Genomic DNA, 22,331 nt, shown 5'->3' with positions numbered 1-22,331 from the left:
AATCTTAAATCTTGCAAATTATTTCGAAATTGCAAACTCTTTTTCTACTCACCATGAACTCTGACAAAATCACATAAACATGCTCATGATTTCACAATGTTCAAAACCAAAATATGGGGACATCCAATCCTATGTACAAGCACTTGTCTGATCTGATAGCTCCAAAGAAAACCAAATAGTGTTTTTTCTAAATGCTTCAGTAAATATTGAACCATCTATATATTCAAAAGATTTATTCCAAGTGACATCTAAATATCCATGTACCTAACATCATTCATAGCATAATACAAAAATGACAGATAAACTGATTTGAAGTTCTTGATAGTGAAAAATATTAAAGAAAAATAAATAATATGTACAATAACAACTTAGATACTCTAGATTCAAGTGATCAAATGTTGTCGCCTCAAATAAAACTACCATTGTGATTTGTAAGAAAAAGATTACACACCCCCAAGAAAAAAGGACAAAAACGACCTAGTCACTCCTACAAAACTTATAGAGTGGGTGGGTCTTTCAACAATTGATGCTTTTTCTTCAGTTACCTATATCCTTTTTTGCTAAGAATTAGCAAACAAATGACACCAATTGGTCTACATTTTACCCTGATGCTCCAGCAGTAGCATGCGTATCATATTCCCCTTGCTTTTCCTTGGCAAACTCTTCAATCAATTCACGTTGCCTTGGGGTCAAATTCCTGCACAAATCAAGCATTTTAATCTACTATAAAAATGAGAGGCTGCAAACACATTCCCATACGATGCTATAGTTATGAAAAATTATTAGGTACTCTCGGAGTACCATAAATGCGTACTCCCTCCTCTCACATAAATGGTGGGTCCGACCATGAATTTAATTAATGAGACCTACCATTTATGTGAGAGGAGGGAGTATATATTTATGTTACTCCGGGAGTACACAATAATTTCCCTATAGTTAGTATCTCTAGTATAGTAGTATTACTCCTAATGCTAAAGTCACTATGAAATATTTTCCAAAAGAGTACTACATATGAATTAGGAATTAAAGCACGATTAACGCCAAAGTCGTCGACGTCTTCTTTAATATAGTATAGGCTTTCCTAGAAAATGTAAAAATTATAACACAAATGGTACGAGATAGTCATCATTAAACATTTTTCAAGAAAGTAATGGATACGAAACTTGGAAAGCACCATTGACGCTAAATTTTTTGGCTACGCAGTTGAGTCAAGTCTTCTTCAGTATTTTCTCAACAAAAAACACAAGTCTTCTTGAGTAGGACCTCATTGAAAAATTAAATCCGAAAGATATAGGAGTAAGTCAATTAAAGTATTTATTTATCGGAAGAAAGTGAATTATCTTTTTGGGGAAAGTACTTAAAAAAATCTTAGAGCTTTATTCTTGCGACACACTAAATCCCAGACTTTTAAATGAGACACGTTATACTTCATACTTTTACTAAAAAAAACCCAATCTAGGGAGGTTTTAAACTTTAAAGTGTTTTATTTATTTAAGTTTGTTGTTTAAACTTTGAAGTGCATGTTTCATTTAAAATTGTGAGCCTAATTATTTATTTAAGTTTGTTCTTTTTTTTTTTTTAATTTTTTTTTTTTACGTACTCTCCCCAATCTCTTCTCCCACCTTTTTAGTTTATATTAATAAAATAGAAATATATTATCACGGTAGTGGGTGGAAAACTCACCATGGATGCGAACTCCTAGTCTAGGTCTTCTCAAGGATTTTCAAAGAAAGCACATGAAGAGTTTGTATTTTTATTTATTTATTTATTTTTTAACGTATGTTTTCATATGTTAAATTTGAACATATTTTAAGATGGACAAAACTTAAGTACAGTACTTAGATGTTGTTTCTTAATTTTTCTTCTTAAAATTTAGTCATGTGACTGTACTTAACTAAAAATACATTTTCATCTCATAAAAAGAAAAAAAAAAAAACCACATGGTTAAATTTTAAGAGAAGAACTTAATGAACAATACTTAAGTATTGTACCTAAATTTTATCCCTTTAAGATATAGACATTTTTGCATCAATTAGGAATATTATGTAAGATAGTAAAAGGAAAATTTGAAGCTTTAACCAACACGCTATGCATTATTAGAGCAATTGTTCAAAAAAAAAAAAAAAAAAAAAGAAAAAGAAAAAGAAAATGAAGGGACAATCAATTGTTTTACTGTGATGTGGACCGGTTTTATAACAGTATATATAAGTAGGATGCTGGTGGTCTATTTCAACACAAAAGCTATTTTGCTTAATTGGAAGCATACATGAGAGTTGGATAAAAACTTTGTCAGTCTTTGGTAGGGTTGTAAAACTTGGTATAAAACTTGTTTATGTTTTTTTTTGTTTGTAAACAAGTCAAACTTGCACATTCTCTTGAGACTTTTTTTGTAATCAAGTTGAGCTCCAGAAAATTGTTTTGTTTCTTAACAAAGTCATGAACACAGAACCTTAGAAAAAAACAATCCAAACATGAATCAGGCTTGGAATTTAGTTGGTCTGGACTTAAAAAAAATGAGCTTGGCCCAACCCATAAACATGATTCTACATTCCCAACAAATAGGAGTAAACAAAAGCTCAGCTAAGCAAAAAGGCAACTTATAGCTGTCAACAATCTAAGGAAATTTTTAGCTGGAAGCACATTTCGGCATATAGGTTAATTTGTCAAAAAACAAAGTTGGTAAAAGTCATGGTGGTTGGTAGAAACCAGGGGCGGAGAGAGGGGGGGTCGAGGGGGGGCAGCTGCCCCCCCTGACCTTCTCAAAAATTTTCTATGTATTAGTAGTATACTATTAGTAAACATAGTAAAAGGTTATTTGCCCCTCTGACAGAAGCAACTTTTTAGTCAACAAGAAGACAATTTTACATCCACAAAGCACTGAAGCAGCACTTTTATTAAATAATAGGTCCTGCGTACAAGTACATTGGTTTTGCACACAACTTCATTGAATAGGACTGGGAAAAAAAATATAGTGATACCAAACTGTATAACCTCACCAGTCAGCCTCTTATTTACAATTTTTTTTCTCTTGTAAACAACCATTTTCAGTCTCAACCTGAGGTTTTTGCTGATCTAAAAAAAAAAAAAAAAAAAAACCTGAGTTTTTGCTATAAACTCAAATGTCTACATAAGATTTTAAAAGCATTTATGGCATTGAGGAACATATATATACTTCATAGTAATATGTCCAGGTCAAATTCTAAACGAGCTTGTGTCGAAGTAGATTTTGCAATTGAGTAAATTTAACTAGAAATGAAAAAAAAATGAATTAAAGTAAAATTTTATATTAGATTATGTATGACAATGACTTTGGCATATAGTTGTTTATTTATTTTGTTATTAGTATCGATTAATATTTCTTAGATTAATTTTACCTTCAATCTTGTCTTTAAATCTTGCCCCTCCTGACTTGAAATCCTGGCTCCGCCACTGGTAGAAACTGGAAAGACACGAAGTCTTCGACTATAGTAGTCTAGCTAGTTCTTCTCCAATAATGCAAGGATTATCCAAGAAAGCACAATATATATAAGGTACAGGGAAAGCACCATTGACCCCAAGTCCTTGGCGTCTTTGTTAAGTTTAGCTTTTTAGGTCTTCCTAAACAATGCAAAATTGGTATATTACTAGGGAAAAGCACCATTGACGCCAAGTCCTTGGCGTCTTTGTTAAGTTTAGCTGTTTAGGACTTCCTAAATAATGCAAAATTCGTATATTACTAGTGGTGGGTTCTACTTTTTTGCCTGTTGAACGAAGACCAATCTTATAAAAAAACAAACAAGAGGAAAAAGGAGAATGATTAGAGTCCTTGAAATACTGTCAAATCATCTAATCAAGGACTTACTCATTTGATTTTTTCCTTGAAATAATGAGAGATGAGAAATTGTTCGAAACTGTACGTCCTTGGAATAGCTTTATGAAACACGCTTTGCATTATATAAATCTCTAGCCTCTTCTTGATTTTAGGTAAATTCTCAAATAATGCAATGCTCTTAATACCAAGGGCATAGGTTAGTCATCACCAAACATTATCCAAGAAGAAAGTACTGGATACACTGACAAAGTCTTTGGCTTCTTGTTGAGGGTCTTCTAATTGCAAAATTATTGGCGAGAGGAAACAAATAACAGAAATCAATGGTTACCACCACAAAGAACTAACTTGCGAACGGACTCAAAGGGGCCGGAGTATAACCAAAAATTAAAAATAAAATTTTTAAAAATTTAAATAAACACCCATATGATATTAACAAACTATCAACCAAGACAAACATAAAAATCATTGTTTCTTAATATATTAAGAATTTAAGATGTTGATGTTTCTTAATACACTACAATTAAGGGAGTTAATTTTATACCGAAAGCTATTTCAATTTGACTAAAGAAACGATATATTTCGATACCAGCGAATATTGTTATACTATTTCACAAATTCCACTATATATATATATATATAAACAAACATTTAATCAATTACTAACATTTAGTCATATCTCAACCACCCACCAACAATTTTTTTAACTCTCTCCCTAAACTCCCTTATTCAAATGTTAAAACTTAATCCTTCTTAAGTCCACACCTACCTAGTCTGCAAATTATGGTTAACTCTACTTTTAATTAAGTTTTATCTATTATTATTATTATTATTATTACTATTTCTTATCTTTTTTGCTTTGAGTAATGTGGTATCACATAAAATGACACAATTTGTGTCACAACTTGTTCATGTGACGAGCTTTGAGTTGTAGAAGTGTGTTCTTATATAGAACCATCATCATATCTCTACCACTCACAACTCACCACATAGACGAATTATGACACAAATTATATCATTTTATGTGTCACTAACGTTACTCTTTTTGCTTTCATTTTTTTTCTTATACACGTTTTGTTTTTCTTTTAAGTCTTGTCACATTTTTTTTTTTTTTGGAGGAACTTTAGTCCTGTCACTTTGCTTCAATTTATTGCCCTTGACTGACTACTCAGTACTCAGTACTCACTGCTCAGTTTCACATGAGGATGACTATCTTTGAATTACAAATTCATTTGAATCCAATGGTGTACTCAGTTTCACTTGTAAAGACACCCAAAACAAAAATAAATAAATAAATAAATAAAAGATACAGAATGCTAAATGCAGTACATACTGAGATAGAGAAAAACAAAGAAGACGCATAACAGAAAATCAAAAAGAAGAAATCTTTAAGTTTTTTTTTTTAAATATTTTTTTTAAAAAGAAATCTTTATGTTTCTAACTTTCTTTGTTTTGGTCCGTATCTCTTTGCCGGCCGAAATCTGGTATTTCACCCTGAATAGCCGATATCTCTTTTTATTATTATTATTTTTTAATCAAATTCATTATATTTTGGACCAAGGATTTACATGTGTTTGGGCAATTTTTTTTTTGTTTTTTTTTTTTTGAGAAGGGTGTTTGGGAAAATAATTTTAAAGGAGATGAGCCTAAACAACGGCCCAAATATAAATATATTTTTTTGGACTGAAAATATATCAATTATTTTCTTTTCATAAGGTCAGGGGGCTGGGGCCGGGCCCCGGGTCCCTTTACGCCGTCCACGATCGTAATAATGATATGGAGTGTTTGACAACAGTACATATTTAGGACCCATATATTTCAATTCAAGATCATCTTGGAATCATAACTGAGAGTTGGACAAAAACTATTAGTCTTATTGTCATAGGAAATTTGAAAAACAAAAAGTAATGGAGTTGGGACATTTTTGGTGGTGGCCAGTGGTGCTATTTTTGGTTCATTTTGGTATGAATGAGTGTTTTGGTTGTTGGGAGCAAGAGAGAATTACTCTTTTGCAATTCAAAGCTTCCACCATCAACTACGCTGATGAATATTATTTTCCTCATTGGGACTCAGGCAATAAAGAGAGTGATTGTTGTGAGTGGGAAAGAGTCAAGTGCAACATCACTACTAGCCGTGTAATCCAACTTGCTCTTAATAGCACAATTTCATATTGGAATGGAGAAAGCGGGAGAGGTTGGTACTTTAATGCCTCTCTGTTTCTTCCCTTTGAAGAGCTCTAGTACCTCTATTTGAGTGATAATTTCATTCCTAGATGGGTCCCAAATGAAGGTACCAAGTTTATATCCTAAGAAAAGTAGGAAGTATTTAATTTGTTGATATTCTAATTTTTTCTATTACATCCTTTTTTTTTTAATAGTCGAGAAAAAAATAACTGTATTTTAGGAATCATTTTATACTGTTTTCTGGGAATATATAGTTGCAGATGTGAAAATTGTAGCATCTAAATTACAGGTTTGAAAGATTCCCTCCGTTGAGCAAGTTGGAGGTGCTACACTTGGATAGTAATAATTTCAATAACAGCATTCTTTCATCCTTGAGTGGAATTGCTTCCCTCAAGGAACTAGATTTGAGTTCCAACAATTTGAATGGATCAATCAACATCAAAGGTAAAACTCTCATTAATTTGCAAAGGAATATTATTGGAAGAGTGTTTCACACTTATTGATATTTATGCAACTAAATTTCACCCTTTTTTCCTGAATTATTTTAAATGAAAGTATTTATGCGACTGAAGTCCCTTTTTTCTTCCATGATTTTTCATGTACTTTTTTTTAATACAGAATTTAAAGCATTTAGCAACTTGGAGGATCTCTACTTGAGGGACAATGAGATCAATGCCTTTGTGACAACAAGAGGTATGATGATTTGTACATTTTTAGATCCCTATAAACTAGATTGTTTAACCTAATAAATTAACCAAGTGAATACTTAGGTTTATTATTCAGATCTAAGTTAAAACAATAACAATTATATCATGTAAAGCAACGGAAAACAAAGAACACAAAGATCTGATAACCCAGGAAAACCAAACCGGTAAAAAACCTAAGGAGGATTTAACCTAGCTATCCTTAAGGTAAAACAGATTCACTATAAAAGAATTGAAGTTTTTACAATAGAACTTAGACCACTAATATTCTATTGCTACCTTGAGTAGAAAACTTATTACCACGACCACGTGACAGCTTCGAATCCACGGACAACTTCTTTCCTTGATCCACAGCAACCACAAGTTCTCCTACTTGTGACTTTGAGACTCCACTTAAAGGTTTTAGATCTTCTTGAAATTCTTTATGCAGTAACTGAAACAATCACCAAGTTCTTGACATGAATCTTGATCTTGGTAACCCTAAGTGTGTATGGAGGTAAATACCTCTAGATCTCAAAAGAGATTCAACATACAGCACATCAAAGACCTTAGAGAGCTTTTGGGTACAAAACCCTAGATCTACAAAAGAAGCACACTCTTCTCTTTCTGAAAAGTCTTATAAAAACGTGCTTAGGGTTTCCTTTATATACTAGGAAAAGTAGATCTAAAACCCTAATCCTTAATAGACTTGTACTGTTGTTGGGGCTTAATTCAAATTCTGCAAATACGATTCTCGATTGATCGAGCCTTAGTTTCGATCGATCAAGCCTTGCAAAAATTGTATAGTAATTTCCTGCAATAACTCGATTCCAAACTTACACTAAACCAAACTTTGAGTAAGTCTAAACCTAGACTAAATATTGTGATCATGGTTTGCCAACATATACAAAGTGAAGTTCTAATACATTAGTTCCTAAAGTCTTAGAACCTAACATAATTTGTAAAAATATATGTTCATGGATTAAAATCAAATACTTATTTTGTTTGGTATGTCAAATGAAATTATCACGTCAATGTTTTTGAGATATTTTATTTTGCCCTATAGATTCAAACATCTTAACTAAGCTGCAACTCCTAGACTTGAGTGTGAATGATTTCAGGCGAAAATGGCCAACTGGCCTTAAAATCGTAACTATCTAGTTAGTAGGCGCTGTTTAGAAACATATTTTGTTTATAGCATCTCGAGTCTCAAAGTCTCGATTTTGGTCTTCAAAATCGAGTCTTTGACGCTCGATTTGTAGCTTGGACCAACTCTGATATGGCAGAACTACCACATGGCATTTACATGGAAATCGAGTCTCTAAGACTCGATTTCTAAGCCCTATATATAACACTCAGACCAAACCAAACACCAGAGCATCAGAGGAAAAACCCAGAGAAAAAAGAAAAAAGAAAAGAAAACCAGAAACAGAGAGGGAGAGAAGATCGAGATCGGAGACCCAGCGCGCGCGGCATGACCAGAAACTAACCAGCGACCCAGGCGGCCTGGGGCTCGCGCCGGCCAGTGTCGAGCGCGGCCAGGGGCTCGCGCGAGCCTGGGTCACGTGCGGCCTGAGGCCAGCGCGAGCCCCTGGCCGCGCGCGACGCTGGCCGGCGCGAGCCCCAGGCTGCGTTGGTGAGGTTTAGCGGTGAGGTTCTCTGTTTCTCTCCCTCTGATCTGATCTGAGTAGCTGTGTGATTCTCTTTCTCTCCCTCTGATCTAATCTGATCTGCGTAGCGGTGAAATTTCTTAAATTTGTTTTGGGTATTTCGGCATGTAGAGACTTAGAATTTTTTTAAAAAAATTTTGGGTTTGAAATCGAGTCTTAGAGACTCGATTTCCAGGTGGACACCCATGTGGACAAAGTGTCATATCAGAACTGGTCTAAGCATACAAATCGAGCCTCAAAGACTCGATTTTGAAGCCCAAAATCGAGTCTTTGAGACTCGAGATGCTATAAACAAAATATGTTTCTAAACAGCGCCTACTAACTAGATAGTTACGATTTTAAGGCCAGTTGGCCATTTTCGCCGTTCTTGAGTCATTAACTGCCTTCCCATCGTTGAAGACATTAGATCTCTCATATAACAATTTGGAGGGATCGTTTACTACTAAAGGTAAGTTATACCATTGACATCAAGGTGGCGTTGTTTTATGTTTTTCTTTTAATCATTGGCATAATAGTAGAAAAGCTCTATAAAAACCCTTTTCTAAATATTGATGAAATTCAATGAAACTAAACTTATTGTCTTTCACAAGTATCATAATTTATTTTTGTCTTGTTAAATTTTGTATTCAAAATATTAAAAACAAAGACTACGTAGTGGAGATTTTAATATTAGTTTTTTTAGCATACCATTCTGGGCCTAAACGAACAATCACATAGGAGCTTCAAGGTTGTTCTACATTGTCCAGAGCTAGCAATTCAAACTCATTCTATATTCCAATTTTAGTAACCCTCGAATAAAATGTTTCTCCAATGGTGTTGCACAAGACTAGAGTAATGCAAACAAATTCCAAACCCTAAGAGCCTCACAACAATATTACAATAGATTCATATATATTCTAGATTATATTAATCTAAAAAAAAATACATATTCTATTTTTTTAATGACTTGTAAATAATTGATGTTCATTCGTCAAATATTATAATACTTAATTATTATTATAAATTGACCATAAAAATAATTTCTTATCAAATATTTCAAAATAAACTTATAGCGTACACGCACATCAAGTGGGACACCAGCTAGATTTTACAAATTGAAGAGTTCAAATTAAAAAAAAAAAAAAATGGTTTTGATATGATTTGCGAAAAAAGGAATTTACCTAAATTGGAAGTAACTGTAGTGACAAAAAAAATGATTTAGATGTTGTAGAAAAACGGGAAAAAAAAGGTTTAACAACACACTCTTAAAATAAGACTGAGATCTTCAAGGAAAAGCATCATCTCTAGTTGAAATAAATTAATTTCATAATTTGAATTAAATTCTAAAATATGAAAGTATATAGACTGCCACATTACGTGGTAGTCTATACTCTATACACTATTATTAGATAAAATAAAATTACTTTCTTTCAAAGAATCTTAGTTACGGAAGTGATCTTGGCTACTTTAGCACTTCTGTGTGGTATTTACTGTATCATATATTTTTTTTTATTGATTTACATACCTCTAAGCTTTCTGCTTTTGTTTTAGAGTTGAGCAAACTAAACAACCTTGAGCAGTTGAAGTTGGATGGTTCATCGATTGATAAAAGTCTTCTTCACAAAATTGGAGTTATGACTTCTCTTAATGTATTGGCAGTGAGCTATTGTGGACTGAATGGCACCCTACCTGACCGAGGTAGGGTTTTTATTTCACAATGATATTGCTTTGAATAATTACAATGGTAGAACATAATAACTAATTATCACATTATATAGGTTGGTGTGAACTTAAGAAGCTCCAAGAGATAGACCTCAGTGGCAATTATTTTGAAGGGAGACTACCTTCATGTACGGCAAACTTGACATCACTCGACGTATTGGATCTCTCTTATAATCACTTCAATGGGAACATTGCCCAGTCTCCACTATCAAGTTTGGCATCACTTAAAATATTGGATCTCTCTTATAATCACTTGGATGGAAACATTGTCCAGTCCCAACTATCAAGTTTGACAAAACTTGAGTACCTTTCTTTCTCAAATAACAACTTCTTCATCCCATCCACATTCTCCTTCCTTTTCAACCTCTCAAATCTTAAGATCCTATTAAGTGATAACAATATATTAGCTTTGGAACCTGACTCTCTTACTTGGATTCCAACCTTCCAATTAAAGGTTTTCAGCTTGTCAAATTGCTCAATTAACATTCACAATAGGACACCTCCCAGATTTCTTCATTACCAATATGATTTGCGAGTAATTAAACTCTCTCACAACAAGTTGGTTGGGCAGTTCCCTTACTGGTTGTTAGAGAACAATACAAAATTGGAGTGTTATTTTGTAAATAATAACTCTTTCACGGGGCCTTTCATGGTGCCATATGATATTCGTCCCAACATGTTGAGCATAGATATTTCTGATAATTACTTACATGGTCCAATTCCCACAAACCTCAGTTTAATTTTTCGAAATTTAGAATCTTTAAAAATGTCAAGAAATGAATTTGAAGGCAATATTCCCTCTTCTTTTGGGAATTTGGTTTCCTTACAGGGTCTAGACTTGTCCGAGAATCATTTCTCAGGAAACATACCAATGCATTTCATAATGGGTTGCTACAATTTAGAATTTCTCATATTATCAAACAATAATTTCAGCGGCCAAATATTTCCTACCAATTCTAATTGGACTAGTCTAACAAATTTACATTTGGACAACAATCACTTCTCAGGCACGCTTCCAACATGGATAAGGAACGTGACATCTTTAGAAGGTATTGTTATGGCCAAAAATCATTTTGAAGGTCCTATTCTAGTTGAGTTATGCAAACTCGTTGATCTTGCATTTCTTGACCTTTCTGACAACAATCTTTTTGGCTCTGTTCCATCTTGCTTCAATTCCTCAAGTATCAGATTTTTTCAATTAAATAAAAATTGCTTGAGCGGTCCAATTCCAAGTTCTTTCCAAAACAACTCCAATCTACTTACACTGAATCTTCGAGATAACCATCTAACTGGAAACATTCCCAATTGGATTGGTAGCCTCTCATCATTGAGAATTCTTCTCTTGAAAGCCAATCATTTAGGAGGTCAAATTCCAATTCAAGTATGCCTTGTGCAAAACTTAAACATTTTGGATCTTTCCTACAGTAAATTTTCAGGTCTAATTCCTCATTGCTTGAGTAACATTACTTTTGATGCATCTGCTCATGAACCTTCCTTAAGAGGTTTATCTTTAGGGGATTCTGAATCAAGGAATTTGTCATCGTATTTGAACACAAAGTTAAATATTGTCAAATTTCTAATTGGTGATATATCTACGCTTGACGGATTTGTGAATGTTGAAGAAGAAGTAGAGTTCACAACAAAAACTAGAACTTACTCCTACAAGGGTGACATCCTCGAGTACATGTTTGGAATTGACCTCTCGTGCAACAACCTAGTAGGTAAAATCCCACTGGAACTCGGTAGGATGAGTAGCAACATTCGTGCATTGAAATTGTCACACAACAATCTATCCGGACTAATCCCAGTAACATTCTCAAATTTAAAGCAAATTGAAAGTCTGGATCTTTCCTACAATAATTTGAATGGCAAAATTCCACCTCAGTTGACCGAAGTGACCTCTCTAGCGGTCTTCATTGTGGCACACAACAACTTATCAGGAACAACACCTAACAGAAAAAATCAATTCATTACTTTTGATGAAAGCAGTTATGAGGGAAACCCTCTCCTGTGTGGACCTCCATTACATAATAGTTGCACCAAAATGAGACCACCGTCTACAATATCAGTGGATATTGAGGGGGAAGGTGGTAGTTTCATGGACATGAACCTCTAGCCCACATACTTCAATGCCCCTTAGAAGATTTGAATCCAATGCACTTGATATTTGGAGATCAATAACTTGAATCCACCGATTTAAAGAGTATGTGAGTGATCATCGATAGAGACTTATTATGTCACACATTATTCTCGATAGAGAGCAGGATGCAAGTGGCATGCCAAAATAAAATTATTTATCACACAAAATTTTTTATAAGTGAACATAATGAAATTTGGCATGTCTAGCTCACCAACCTTTCTTCTTCAAAACTACCTTGTGACTGGGCTAGGTGCCAGAGCGAACCTAAATATCAGAAATTAGTTAGATCATGATACTATAGAGAACTAGAACAAGAAAGAACCTCTACAAGAAGCCAGTTATCTTAGGCTAAAAGCCAACCCCATAGAAATGACATGGAGGGATAGAGAGATGCTATTTGGCTTTGGTTTTTTTCTTGTCCCAACAAAGGGACAAGGACATGAAAGAACCTCAACAAACAAATCAGATCTCATTATTAATCAGTGACGGCTCCAGGATTTTTTTTCTAAGGGGGTTAGTAATGGCAGAGCTAAGAATTTTTCATTTGTCATGAGGGGCGAATAAAAAATTAAATGATTAATCTTTTTTTTCTATAGATACAACTTCCATATTATATACAATAATCTAAAATAATATTCTAAATACAATTTAGTATACAATACACCTATATTATACAATAGTCTAAAACCATTATAAAATAGGTAAGACAACAACTATTGAATGCATAAACTAATATAATTAAATTACTAATCATACATTTTTGTCAAATTAATAATAACTTATTATATTTATATGTAATATCAATTATATAAAAATATATGATAAAGAAGGAGAAGACTAGTAACACACTTAGGTGTAGGACTAGGAGTAAATGTGAAACTAAGAAAAAAAATAGTAACTGATATACGTTTTTGCTTTTGAAGTGGATGACTTCTTAACCATACACATAGACATAGTCACTATCTTAGAATCGGAGATAGAAAGAAAAACTAAGAAAAAAATAGAAGGGAGAAACAGAGATAGAGAGAATGAGAAAAAATTACAAATATAGATACAAATTTGTTGGTTGTAACAGTGATGTAATTTTTTTGTTAATGTGGAAGAAAAGTGCAGGGAAAAACAACTTTATTTCATTGTCAACTGCAAAGTAAGCCAGAATCCTTGAAAGAATATATATATATATATATATATATATATTTTAATGAATGAGCAAAATTTTTGGAACTGACACAATACTTTCAAAAAAAATTCCACAACAAAATCTAGGTAACCAAAATTGTTAAAGGTAGATAAAAAAATATTGTTAGTTGTGGGTCCAGATAAAACATGTTTATGTTTGTTTGTAAACAAGTTAAGCTTGGTAATTTTTTTGAGATTTCTTTTGTAAACAAGTTGAGCTCCAGCAAATTGTTTTGTTCCTTAACAAACTCATGAATATACCGAACCTTAGAAAAAACAATCCAAACATTAATCAGGCTTGGAGTTTAATTGGTATGGGCTTAAAAAAAAAAAAAAGAGCATGGCCCAACCCATAAACATGATTCTACATTTCCAACAATAAAAAATAGGAGTAAATAAAAGTTCAGCTAGGCGAAAAGGCAATGTCAACAATCTAAGGTAATTTTTAGCTGGGAGCACATTTCGGCATATAGGTTTAATTTGTCAAAAAACAAAGTTGACAAAAGTCGTCGTGGTTGGTAGAAACTGGAAAGACACAAAGTCTTCGACGAAAGTCATCGTGGTTGGTAGAATATTGAAATTAGCTAGGTCTTCTCCAATAATGCGAGGATTATCCAAGAAAGCACAATGTAAGGTGCTGGGAAAGTCATAAATTTTTTTTTTTTTTTTTTTTTTTTTTTTTTTTTTTTTTTTTTTTTTTTAAATTCTCATGGTCTAGGCTATCTCTCAAATACTGCAAAGTCTTCAACTATCATGGTCTAGGCTATCTCTCACATATTGCAAAGTTTATAATAATAGTGATATAGATTAGTATTTACAATGAAACACTTTTTTAAGAAGGTATTGGATATGAGTTAAGAAAGGGCAATTGACGCCTAGTCTTCAACTATCACAGTTTATCTTATCTCAAATAATGCACAGCTTGTTCTTCAAAATAAATTAAAAATTAAAAAAAAATAATGCAAAATTTATAATACTAGTGATATGAGAAGTGCTATATCTGCAATATTTTCACAACAAATTATAACAAATTCTAGATAGTAAGTTGTGACAGCTAATTTTAATTTGAATTCACTATTAAAATTACTTTCTTAAAAATCTACTATTTAAGATTTATTGTGAAAATATTTATAAACAGAGATTAGTATTTAGTAGGAAACATTTTCCAAGAAGGCACATGATCTGAGTTAAGAAAGGATAATTGACGCCAAGTCTTTGGCCTTTTATTTTAGTTTATTTTTGATAGGAAGTCTTTGGCCTTTTATTGGCTCTGGCTCTCCTCAAATAATGCAAAGCTTATATAATATTATGGCCCTAATATTTATGGTATGAACTAGTCAACACTATGAAATAATGAAATATTTCACAAGAACGTAGTACATACGAAATAGGAAAAACACCATTAACAGCTAGCAAAGTCAATTTGATGCTCTTTAGTCAATGGTGATCAGTGATCACCGCAAATAACGCCACTTGCAATATTTATCAGAGCAATCGTAATACTGATGTGGACTGTTTGATAACACTATATATGTAAGGTGCTGGTGGCCTATTTAAACTCAAGAGCATTTGGAATCGTAATAACTAAGAGTTGGACGAAAACTTTGTCAGTCTTATTGTGCTTGAAAATCAGAAAAAGAAAAGGTAATGGAGTTACTGGGACATTTTTGGTGGTGGCCGATGGTGTTAGTTTTGGTTCATTTTGGTATGAATGGGTGCTTTGGTTGCTGGGAGCAAGAGAGAATTGCTCTCTTGCAATACAAAGCTTCCACCATCAACTATGCTAATGGATATTATTTTACATCTTGGGACTCAAGCAACAAAGAGAGTGATTGCTGTGAGTGGGAAGGTGTCAAGTGCAACATCACTATTGGGCGTGTAATCCAACTTACTCTTAATTGGACGGTGTCTTGGAGTGAAGAAAGTGGGGGAGGCTGGTACTTTAATGCCTCTCTGTTTCTTCCCTTTGAAGACCTCCAATATCTCGATTTGAGTTCTAATTCAATTTCTGGATGGATCCCAAATGAAGGTATCAAGTTTATATCCTAAGAAAAGTAGGCAGTATTTGTTGATATTCTAATTTTTTTTTCTATTACCTCTTTTTTTTTTTTTTTTTTTAAATGGTTGGAAAAAATATATAGTAGCAAATTGAAGCATCTAAATCTAAATGACAGGTTTTGAAAGATTCTTTGCATTGAACAAGCTAGAGGTGCTTCACTTGGATGATAATAATTTTAATAACAGCATTCTTTCATCCTTGAGTAAAATTCCTTCCCTCAAGGAACTATATTTGGGGTCCAACAATTTGAATGGATCAATCCCCTTCCAAGGTAAGCCTTTCGGGTAAAATTCTCATTAATTTGTTAAGGAAGAGTGCTTAATTCTTGAGTGTGTAAACTCTCTGGTTTCGCCCCTCCAATTACTCTGTTTAACTAAGATAATTTGTTTGATTTTTTATTTATTTATTTATATTTTTTTATACTATTTTGTGGGAATATATAGTTGCGGACATGAAAATTGAAGCACCTAAATTGCAGGTTTTGAAAGCTTATCTTTGTTGAGCAAACTGGAGGTACTTCACTTGGATGCTAATGATTTCAATAATAGCATTTTGTCATCCCTTAGTGGTATTGCTTCGCTCAAGGAACTAGATTTGAGTTTCAACAATTTGAATGGATCAATCCACATCCAAGGTAAAATTCTCATTAATTTGCAAAGGAAGATTGGAAGAGTGTTTCATGCTTAGTGAGAACGTAATATATATTTTTCTTTTCCCTCCTATCAATCATGAAAGTATTTATGCAACTAAAGTTCCTTCTCTTTCTCAAAAAAAAAAAAAAAAAAAAAGTCCCTTTTTTTCCTTGATTTTTTATGTTTTTTTTTTTTTTTTTTTTTTTTTTTAATGTAGAATTCAAAGCATTTAGCAACTTGGAGGATCTTTACTTGAATGGCAATGAGATCAATGACTTCAGCACAACAAAAGGTATGATAGGTTGTATATGGATTAAAATCAAAAACTTCATATATATGGTACCAACATCAATGTTTTTGACATATTTTATTTTGCCGTATAGATTCAAACATCTTAAGTAAGCTGCAACTCCTAGACTTGAGTCAAACCAAAATCAGTGCACGAATTATTGAGTCATTGGTTGCCTTCTCATCGTTGAAGACATTATATCTTGCATATAACAATTTGGAAGGACCGTTCACTAATAAAGGTAAGTTCTACCATTGACATCAAGGTCATATTATTTTGCATTTTCTTTTCATCACCGGCATAATCGTCAAAAAACATAAGCTATAATAAACCTATTCTAAATATTGAGAATCAAATTTCATGAAGTTCAATGAAACTAAACTTGAGTCATTTATTTTGGTCTTGTTAAAATGCCGTATTCAAAGTAACAACATTGAAATCTTTTTTAACTCAATCAATTTTAATACCAAAAAATAAATAAATAAAGGCTGTCATGTTTTTTTGTTAGTGTATAGCTTAGACTAGTTTAGCCCATTGGGCTTAGCCCAGTATACTGTACTTGTAGTTTACTTCTTTTACTTGTATTGCACACATATCTAGCCTATATAAGGTTCTCTATTGTACATTATTATACACACATCAATATACAAACTATTTAGTCTTTCTCACACTTTATATTTTTAACATTTTTAAACCCTTTTCTTATGAAAATAACAAAAGGAGTGAAGAAATTTCAGATAAGTATATTTTCATGCCTTTGACATCCAACTCGTAGAAATGCAAGATTCTAGAAAAAAAAAAAAAAGACAAGAAGGAATGATTGTAGTGAGACATTTACAATTAAATTTTGTGGACATTCTTGATATAAAATCCCAGATGTACGAAAAGATTTTTTATTTATTTATTTTTTTATATGTTAAAAACAATTGTTGTGTGAAAATGATGATGATGGGGAACTAGTAGGGATTTGCCCCTTTGTGCCTAAATTTCTATTTGACCAAATTCAAACCTGAAGTTCGCCAGCCATTCATTGGAAACTCGTTTGACCAAAATCATGTGAAGAGTAATTAGTTATGCCATCTATTTAATATTCATTGAGCCATAGTGTTCTAAATTCCTCTTCTTTGAGTGTTTCTCTTGTGAGATATGTTTTTAGAGTTTTTATTTGAGAGTTTCTCGCACTGAGTTTAAACTGTGTTATTAAACTGTGGTATTGAGTAAAAACCTCAAAATCATAGAAAAGATAAACCTCTGTTAGTGAGTTCATTAGTAAAAACCTCTGGAGAGTTCTTTGGTTCAGGTTCATTGAGTACAAGGTATCTTTGAGGAGAAAGTTTGTGTAAAAACTCCATAGTGGAAGGCAAGTGGGCCGCTTACTGAGATTACATTGAGAGTCTAAGTTGGATTTGGTGTGTTTACTGGTATCTTTTATTATTATTGCTTTTAGATTTGGTGTGTTATAATTGTAATTAAGACAGCCATTTGTGCTTTCTATCTGGAATAAAAAGTAACTTGATCTACTAATCCATTACTTAATTACTTAAGGGTTTAAATCTAGATATATTAATTGGTATGAGAGCATAGGTAAACTTAGGAATAAATTCTTAAAGTCTAATCCTTGACCCTTACTATCATGAAAAAATCCAAGTTCCTTAGTGCTTACCCCAACCTTGATGGAGATAACCATGCTTGTTGGAAAGTATACTTCAAAACATTCCTTAATTCTTTGGATGATGACAAAATGACATCGCTTGCCAAGAAATCTATAAAATTCTTCAAACCTAGGAAAGTTGAAGATAAGAACAAACTCCCCTAACCTGCTGAACAGTCTAAGTGAAAAACACAGATTAGATCCCAATTACAACTAATTACCAATTTTAAGCAAGTTACACTAGTAAGGCTAATTAATTAATTAGCCAATTAATTCATAGCATGGATATACACAACAAAAATAGCAAATCCCACAAACTCACGCACCTAAACATTGTGAAATGATTATGGAGAAAAAGAGAAAAAGAACCCAATCCCAAAAAAAAAAAATCTCTTCAGGGCTTATGGCACCAATCCAATCCATTAGTACGGGTAGATGTATCCTTACTAGTGGATGTATCCGCACACCCCACTCCAACTAGTAATCGATTGCACTAATCCTTTTTTCTTACTAGCTTCCGGTTCCAAGTTGAGCCGCCCAACCAAATTTCCAACTTTCCTTTGACACTTCAGGCCCACTTGAAGATTCTGGAACTGCCCTTTTGATCCCTCCATGTATATGTGTGATTTTTTTTTGTTAACATTACATAGAGATCCAAATATAAATAGTAAAGGTGAATATTTTCTAAATATTTCTTGAAATTTTAGGCTTGCCAAATCTTATAATATATTAAAGGGAAGACTCAAAAAAGATCAAAAAGTAGATCCTCGATAAATTCTAAATTTAAAGAGTCATATCCAAGTTTAATATTATGAGGGACTCAACTAAAGTATTTAATAAAAGGTAGCCGCTTGGTGCATAAAGAAGATAGTCATTTAATGCAACGGCTGTTTCTAGGACTAACTTTTATTATTGTAAATGTTTTACTTTTAGTTAAATTTAGAATTCAATTTGAAATTGCCAAAGTATAGAGAAATTATGTAATTTAGTTAAATATATGATAGAATGTTGCCATGTAGCAGAGAGAGAGGATAGCCATGGTGCACCTATCTTTTATTATATATATAGAAGATATCTTTTATTATATAATATACTAGTTGCTAATGCATGTAACGCACATGAAAGTTTGACAAAAAATATTTATATATCATATATGTTTGATTAATAAGTAGAGGGTTGCCTATTTGTTAAGAAAAATTGTGAATTCTAAATAATTTAAACAGGAAAAATTGTAATGACATCCCTCCTAATTTTAGATTGTACATTAACCTCTTTTACTTTCAAAATAAATTTCACTCACCTCCCCTGCACCTTAACACCATTAAATCCACCAACAGAAATGGATATATATAAGCTTTTTACCTTCACTTTTTATCTGAAATTCCCATTTTACACTCACATAAAAATGGCAAAATTTCCATTTTACCCTTCACTCACTTCAATATTTCTATGTGGTATGTTGATAATTTTTGCAATTACTACTTTATGTTCTACCATATCACCGCACACTATTGACGTGATAGTCACTCCACAAGTATAAGTGTTTGAGGGGGTAGGGGCATACACTGAAGTTCAAGTCTTCAAGAGAGAGTATTACACACATATACACTTAGATTATGTTAGAGTAGAATTTACCTTTTGTATAAAAAAATCACTTTTTATTAATTTACGTACCTCTTAAAACAAAATTTTTTGTTTTAGAGTTTGGTAAACTAAACAAGCTCAATGGCCACCTTACTTGCCCAAGGTTGGGTTTTTTTTTTTTCCTCGTAATGATACTGCTTAGAATAATTGGAGTAGTCTCTTTAAATAATTAAAAAAAGAAAAAAAGAAAAAAAGAAAAAGAATAACTACAATAGTAGAACCAAATAACTAATTATCTCATTTTACAGGTTGGTGTGAACTTAAGAATCTCCAAGAGATAGACCTCAGTGGCAATAATTTTGAAGGGATATTGCCTTCGTGTATGACGAACTTGACATCACTTGAAATATTGGATCTCTCCCACAATCACTTGGATGGGAACATTGTCCAATCCCAACTATCAAGTTTGTCATCACTTGAGTACCTTTCTTTCTCAAATAACAAATTCTTCATTCCATCCACATTCTCCTTCCTTTTCAACCTCTCAAATCTTAAGATCCTATTAAGTGATGACAATATATTAGCTTTGGAACCTGACTCTCTTACTTTGATTCCAACCTTCCAATTAAAGGTTTTTAGTTTCTCGAATTGTTCATTTAACATGCACAATAGCACACCCCCCAGATTTCTTCATTACCAATATGATTTGCGAATAATTAATCTCTCTCACAACAAGTTGGTTGGGCAGTTTCCTAACTGGTTGTTAGAGAACAATACAAGATTGGAGGTTTTTATTGTAAATAATAACTCTTTCAAAGGGCCTTTCATTATGCCATATGATATTCGTCCCAACATGTTGAGCATAGATATTTCAGATAATTACTTACACGGTCCAATTCCCACAAACCTTGGTTTCATTTTTCCAAATTTAGAATTTTTAAAAATGTCTAAAAATGAATTTCAAGGCAGTATTCCTTCTTCTTTTGGGAATTTAGTTTTCTTAGAGGCTCTACAGTTGTCTGAGAATAATTTCTCAGGAACACTACCAATGGACTTCATAACGGGTTGCTACCAGTTAGAAATTCTTGTATTATCAAACAATTTCTTTAGTGGCCAAATATTTCCTACAAATTTTAATTGGACTAATCTAAGAAATTTACAGTTGGACAACAATCAGTTCTCAGGCACGCTTCCAACATGGATGGGGAACATGTCATTTTTAGAAGATATTGTTATGGCCAAAAATCATTTTGAAGGTCCGATTCCAATAGAGTTATGCAAACTCGTTGATCTTAGATTTCTTGACCTTTCTGACAACAACCTTTTTGGCTCTATTCCATCTTGCTTCAATTCCACAAGTATTAGTTTTTTTCAATTAAATAAAAATTTCTTGAGCGGTCCAATTCCAAGTTCTTTCCAAAACAACTCCAATCTACTTACACTGAATCTTCGAGATAACCATCTAACTGGCAACATTCCCAATTGGATTGGCAACCTCTCATCATTGAAAATTCTCCTCTTGAAAGCGAATCAATTAGGAGATCAGATTCCGATTCAATTATGCCTTTTGCAGAACTTAAACATTTTGGATCTTTCCTACAATAATTTTTCAGGTCCGATACCTCAATGCTTAAGTAACATTACTTTTGATGCATCTGTCCAGGAAAATTCTTTGAAAGTTTTTTTCTTTTTTGGACCTTATCCTAGGAGCCTATCATCATATTTGAACACAAAGTTAAAAAATACGGAAGATCCAAATTATGAAACATTTGTGTTTGACACATATGTTAATGTTGATGAAGAAGTAGAGTTCGCCACAAAAAGTAAAACTTACTCCTACAATGGTGACATCCTCGACTACATGTATGGAATTGACCTCTCGTGCAACAATCTAGCAGGTAATATCCCACCGGAACTTGGTAGGATAAGTAACAACATTCGTGTGTTGAACTTGTCACACAACAATCTATCAGGACCAATCCCTATAACATTCTCAAATCTAAAGGAGATAGAAAGTCTGGATCTTTCCTACAACAATTTGAATGGTAAAATTCCACCTCAGTTGACTAAAATGACCTCTCTAGCGGTCTTTAGTGTGGCACACAACAACTTATCAGGTAGAACACCTGACCGAAAAAATCAATTCATTACTTTTGATGAAAGCAGTTATGAGGGGAACCCTCTCTTGTGTGGACCTCCATTACATAATGGTTGCACCAAAATGAGACCACTATCTATAATGCCAATGGATATTGAGGGGGAAGAAGGAGATAGTTTCATGGACATGGGTATCTTCTACATAAGCTTTGTGGTGGCTTACATAACAGTCCTGCTGGAAATGGTTGTAGTTCTCTACTTAAAACCATACTGGCGTAGGGCTTGGTTTAATTTCATTGAAGAGTGTATTGATACATATTGCTGTTTTTGTGTGGTTCTTTACCGTAAGTTGTTCAATCTTAAGCTTGCATAGCTACTGTTTTGTTGTGGTTCATTACTATAAGTTGTTCAATTTTAGGAGTGCATAGCCTTGCAATTTAATGAGTTCATGTATGCGTGTCTCTTCTTGTTGTGCAAAATTTGTATTTGGTGTGTAATTTTAATGGAACTAGTCGTAGACCCGCGCATTGCGTGAGATAATTTTTTTTAGATTAATCTTATTAAATATATTTGGGGTAATAAGTAATAACACTCTCCCATTTTGTTTATATTAATAACAAAATATTATAAATTTATTTAAGAATTTGTTTATAAA

General features: G+C 32.9%; 2 protein-coding genes across 3 annotated transcripts; both read left to right on the top strand.

Moving 5' to 3' along the window:
- The first annotated feature begins 6,091 nt into the window (after positions 1 to 6,091).
- LOC126724066 (receptor-like protein 15) lies at positions 6,092 to 22,070 on the top strand. Of its 2 annotated transcripts, none has more exons than XM_050428215.1 (6): positions 6,092 to 6,097; positions 15,539 to 15,694; positions 15,902 to 16,057; positions 16,273 to 16,347; positions 16,439 to 16,585; positions 19,888 to 22,070. In XM_050428215.1, exon 6 carries the CDS (start codon positions 19,962 to 19,964, stop codon positions 22,047 to 22,049), a length of 2,088 nt encoding a protein of 695 aa, XP_050284172.1. In that variant the 5' UTR covers positions 6,092 to 6,097; positions 15,539 to 15,694; positions 15,902 to 16,057; positions 16,273 to 16,347; positions 16,439 to 16,585; positions 19,888 to 19,961; the 3' UTR covers positions 22,050 to 22,070. The 2 variants fall into 2 exon arrangements, with proteins under 2 accessions (XP_050284172.1, XP_050284171.1); XM_050428214.1 differs by lacking the exon at positions 6,092 to 6,097 and adding an exon at positions 14,844 to 15,393.
- LOC126722801 (receptor-like protein 15) lies at positions 10,812 to 12,161 on the top strand. The gene has a single exon (XM_050425947.1). It carries the CDS (start codon positions 10,812 to 10,814, stop codon positions 12,159 to 12,161), a length of 1,350 nt encoding a protein of 449 aa, XP_050281904.1.
- Positions 22,071 to 22,331: the final 261 nt, after the last annotated feature.

This window comes from Quercus robur, chromosome 4 (genome assembly GCF_932294415.1).
Source record: "Quercus robur chromosome 4, dhQueRobu3.1, whole genome shotgun sequence".
NCBI lineage: Eukaryota > Viridiplantae > Streptophyta > Magnoliopsida > Fagales > Fagaceae > Quercus > Quercus robur.
The sequence above is the reverse complement of the archived record's forward strand: the minus strand, read 5'-3'. Positions and strand labels throughout refer to the sequence as shown.

Excerpts from the sequence above, each read along its gene's own strand:
- LOC126722801 (XM_050425947.1), top strand. The coding sequence starts at position 10,812 with ATGTCAAGAAATGAATTTGAAGGCAATATTCCCTCTTCTTTTGGGAAT.
- LOC126724066 (XM_050428214.1), top strand. The coding sequence starts at position 15,012 with ATGGAGTTACTGGGACATTTTTGGTGGTGGCCGATGGTGTTAGTTTTG. Across the intron at positions 15,695-15,901 it reads TGGATCAATCCCCTTCCAAG|GTTTTGAAAGCTTATCTTTG; the intron begins GTAAGCCTTTCG and ends CCTAAATTGCAG. Across the intron at positions 16,586-19,887 it reads AGGACCGTTCACTAATAAAG|GTTGGTGTGAACTTAAGAAT; the intron begins GTAAGTTCTACC and ends CTCATTTTACAG.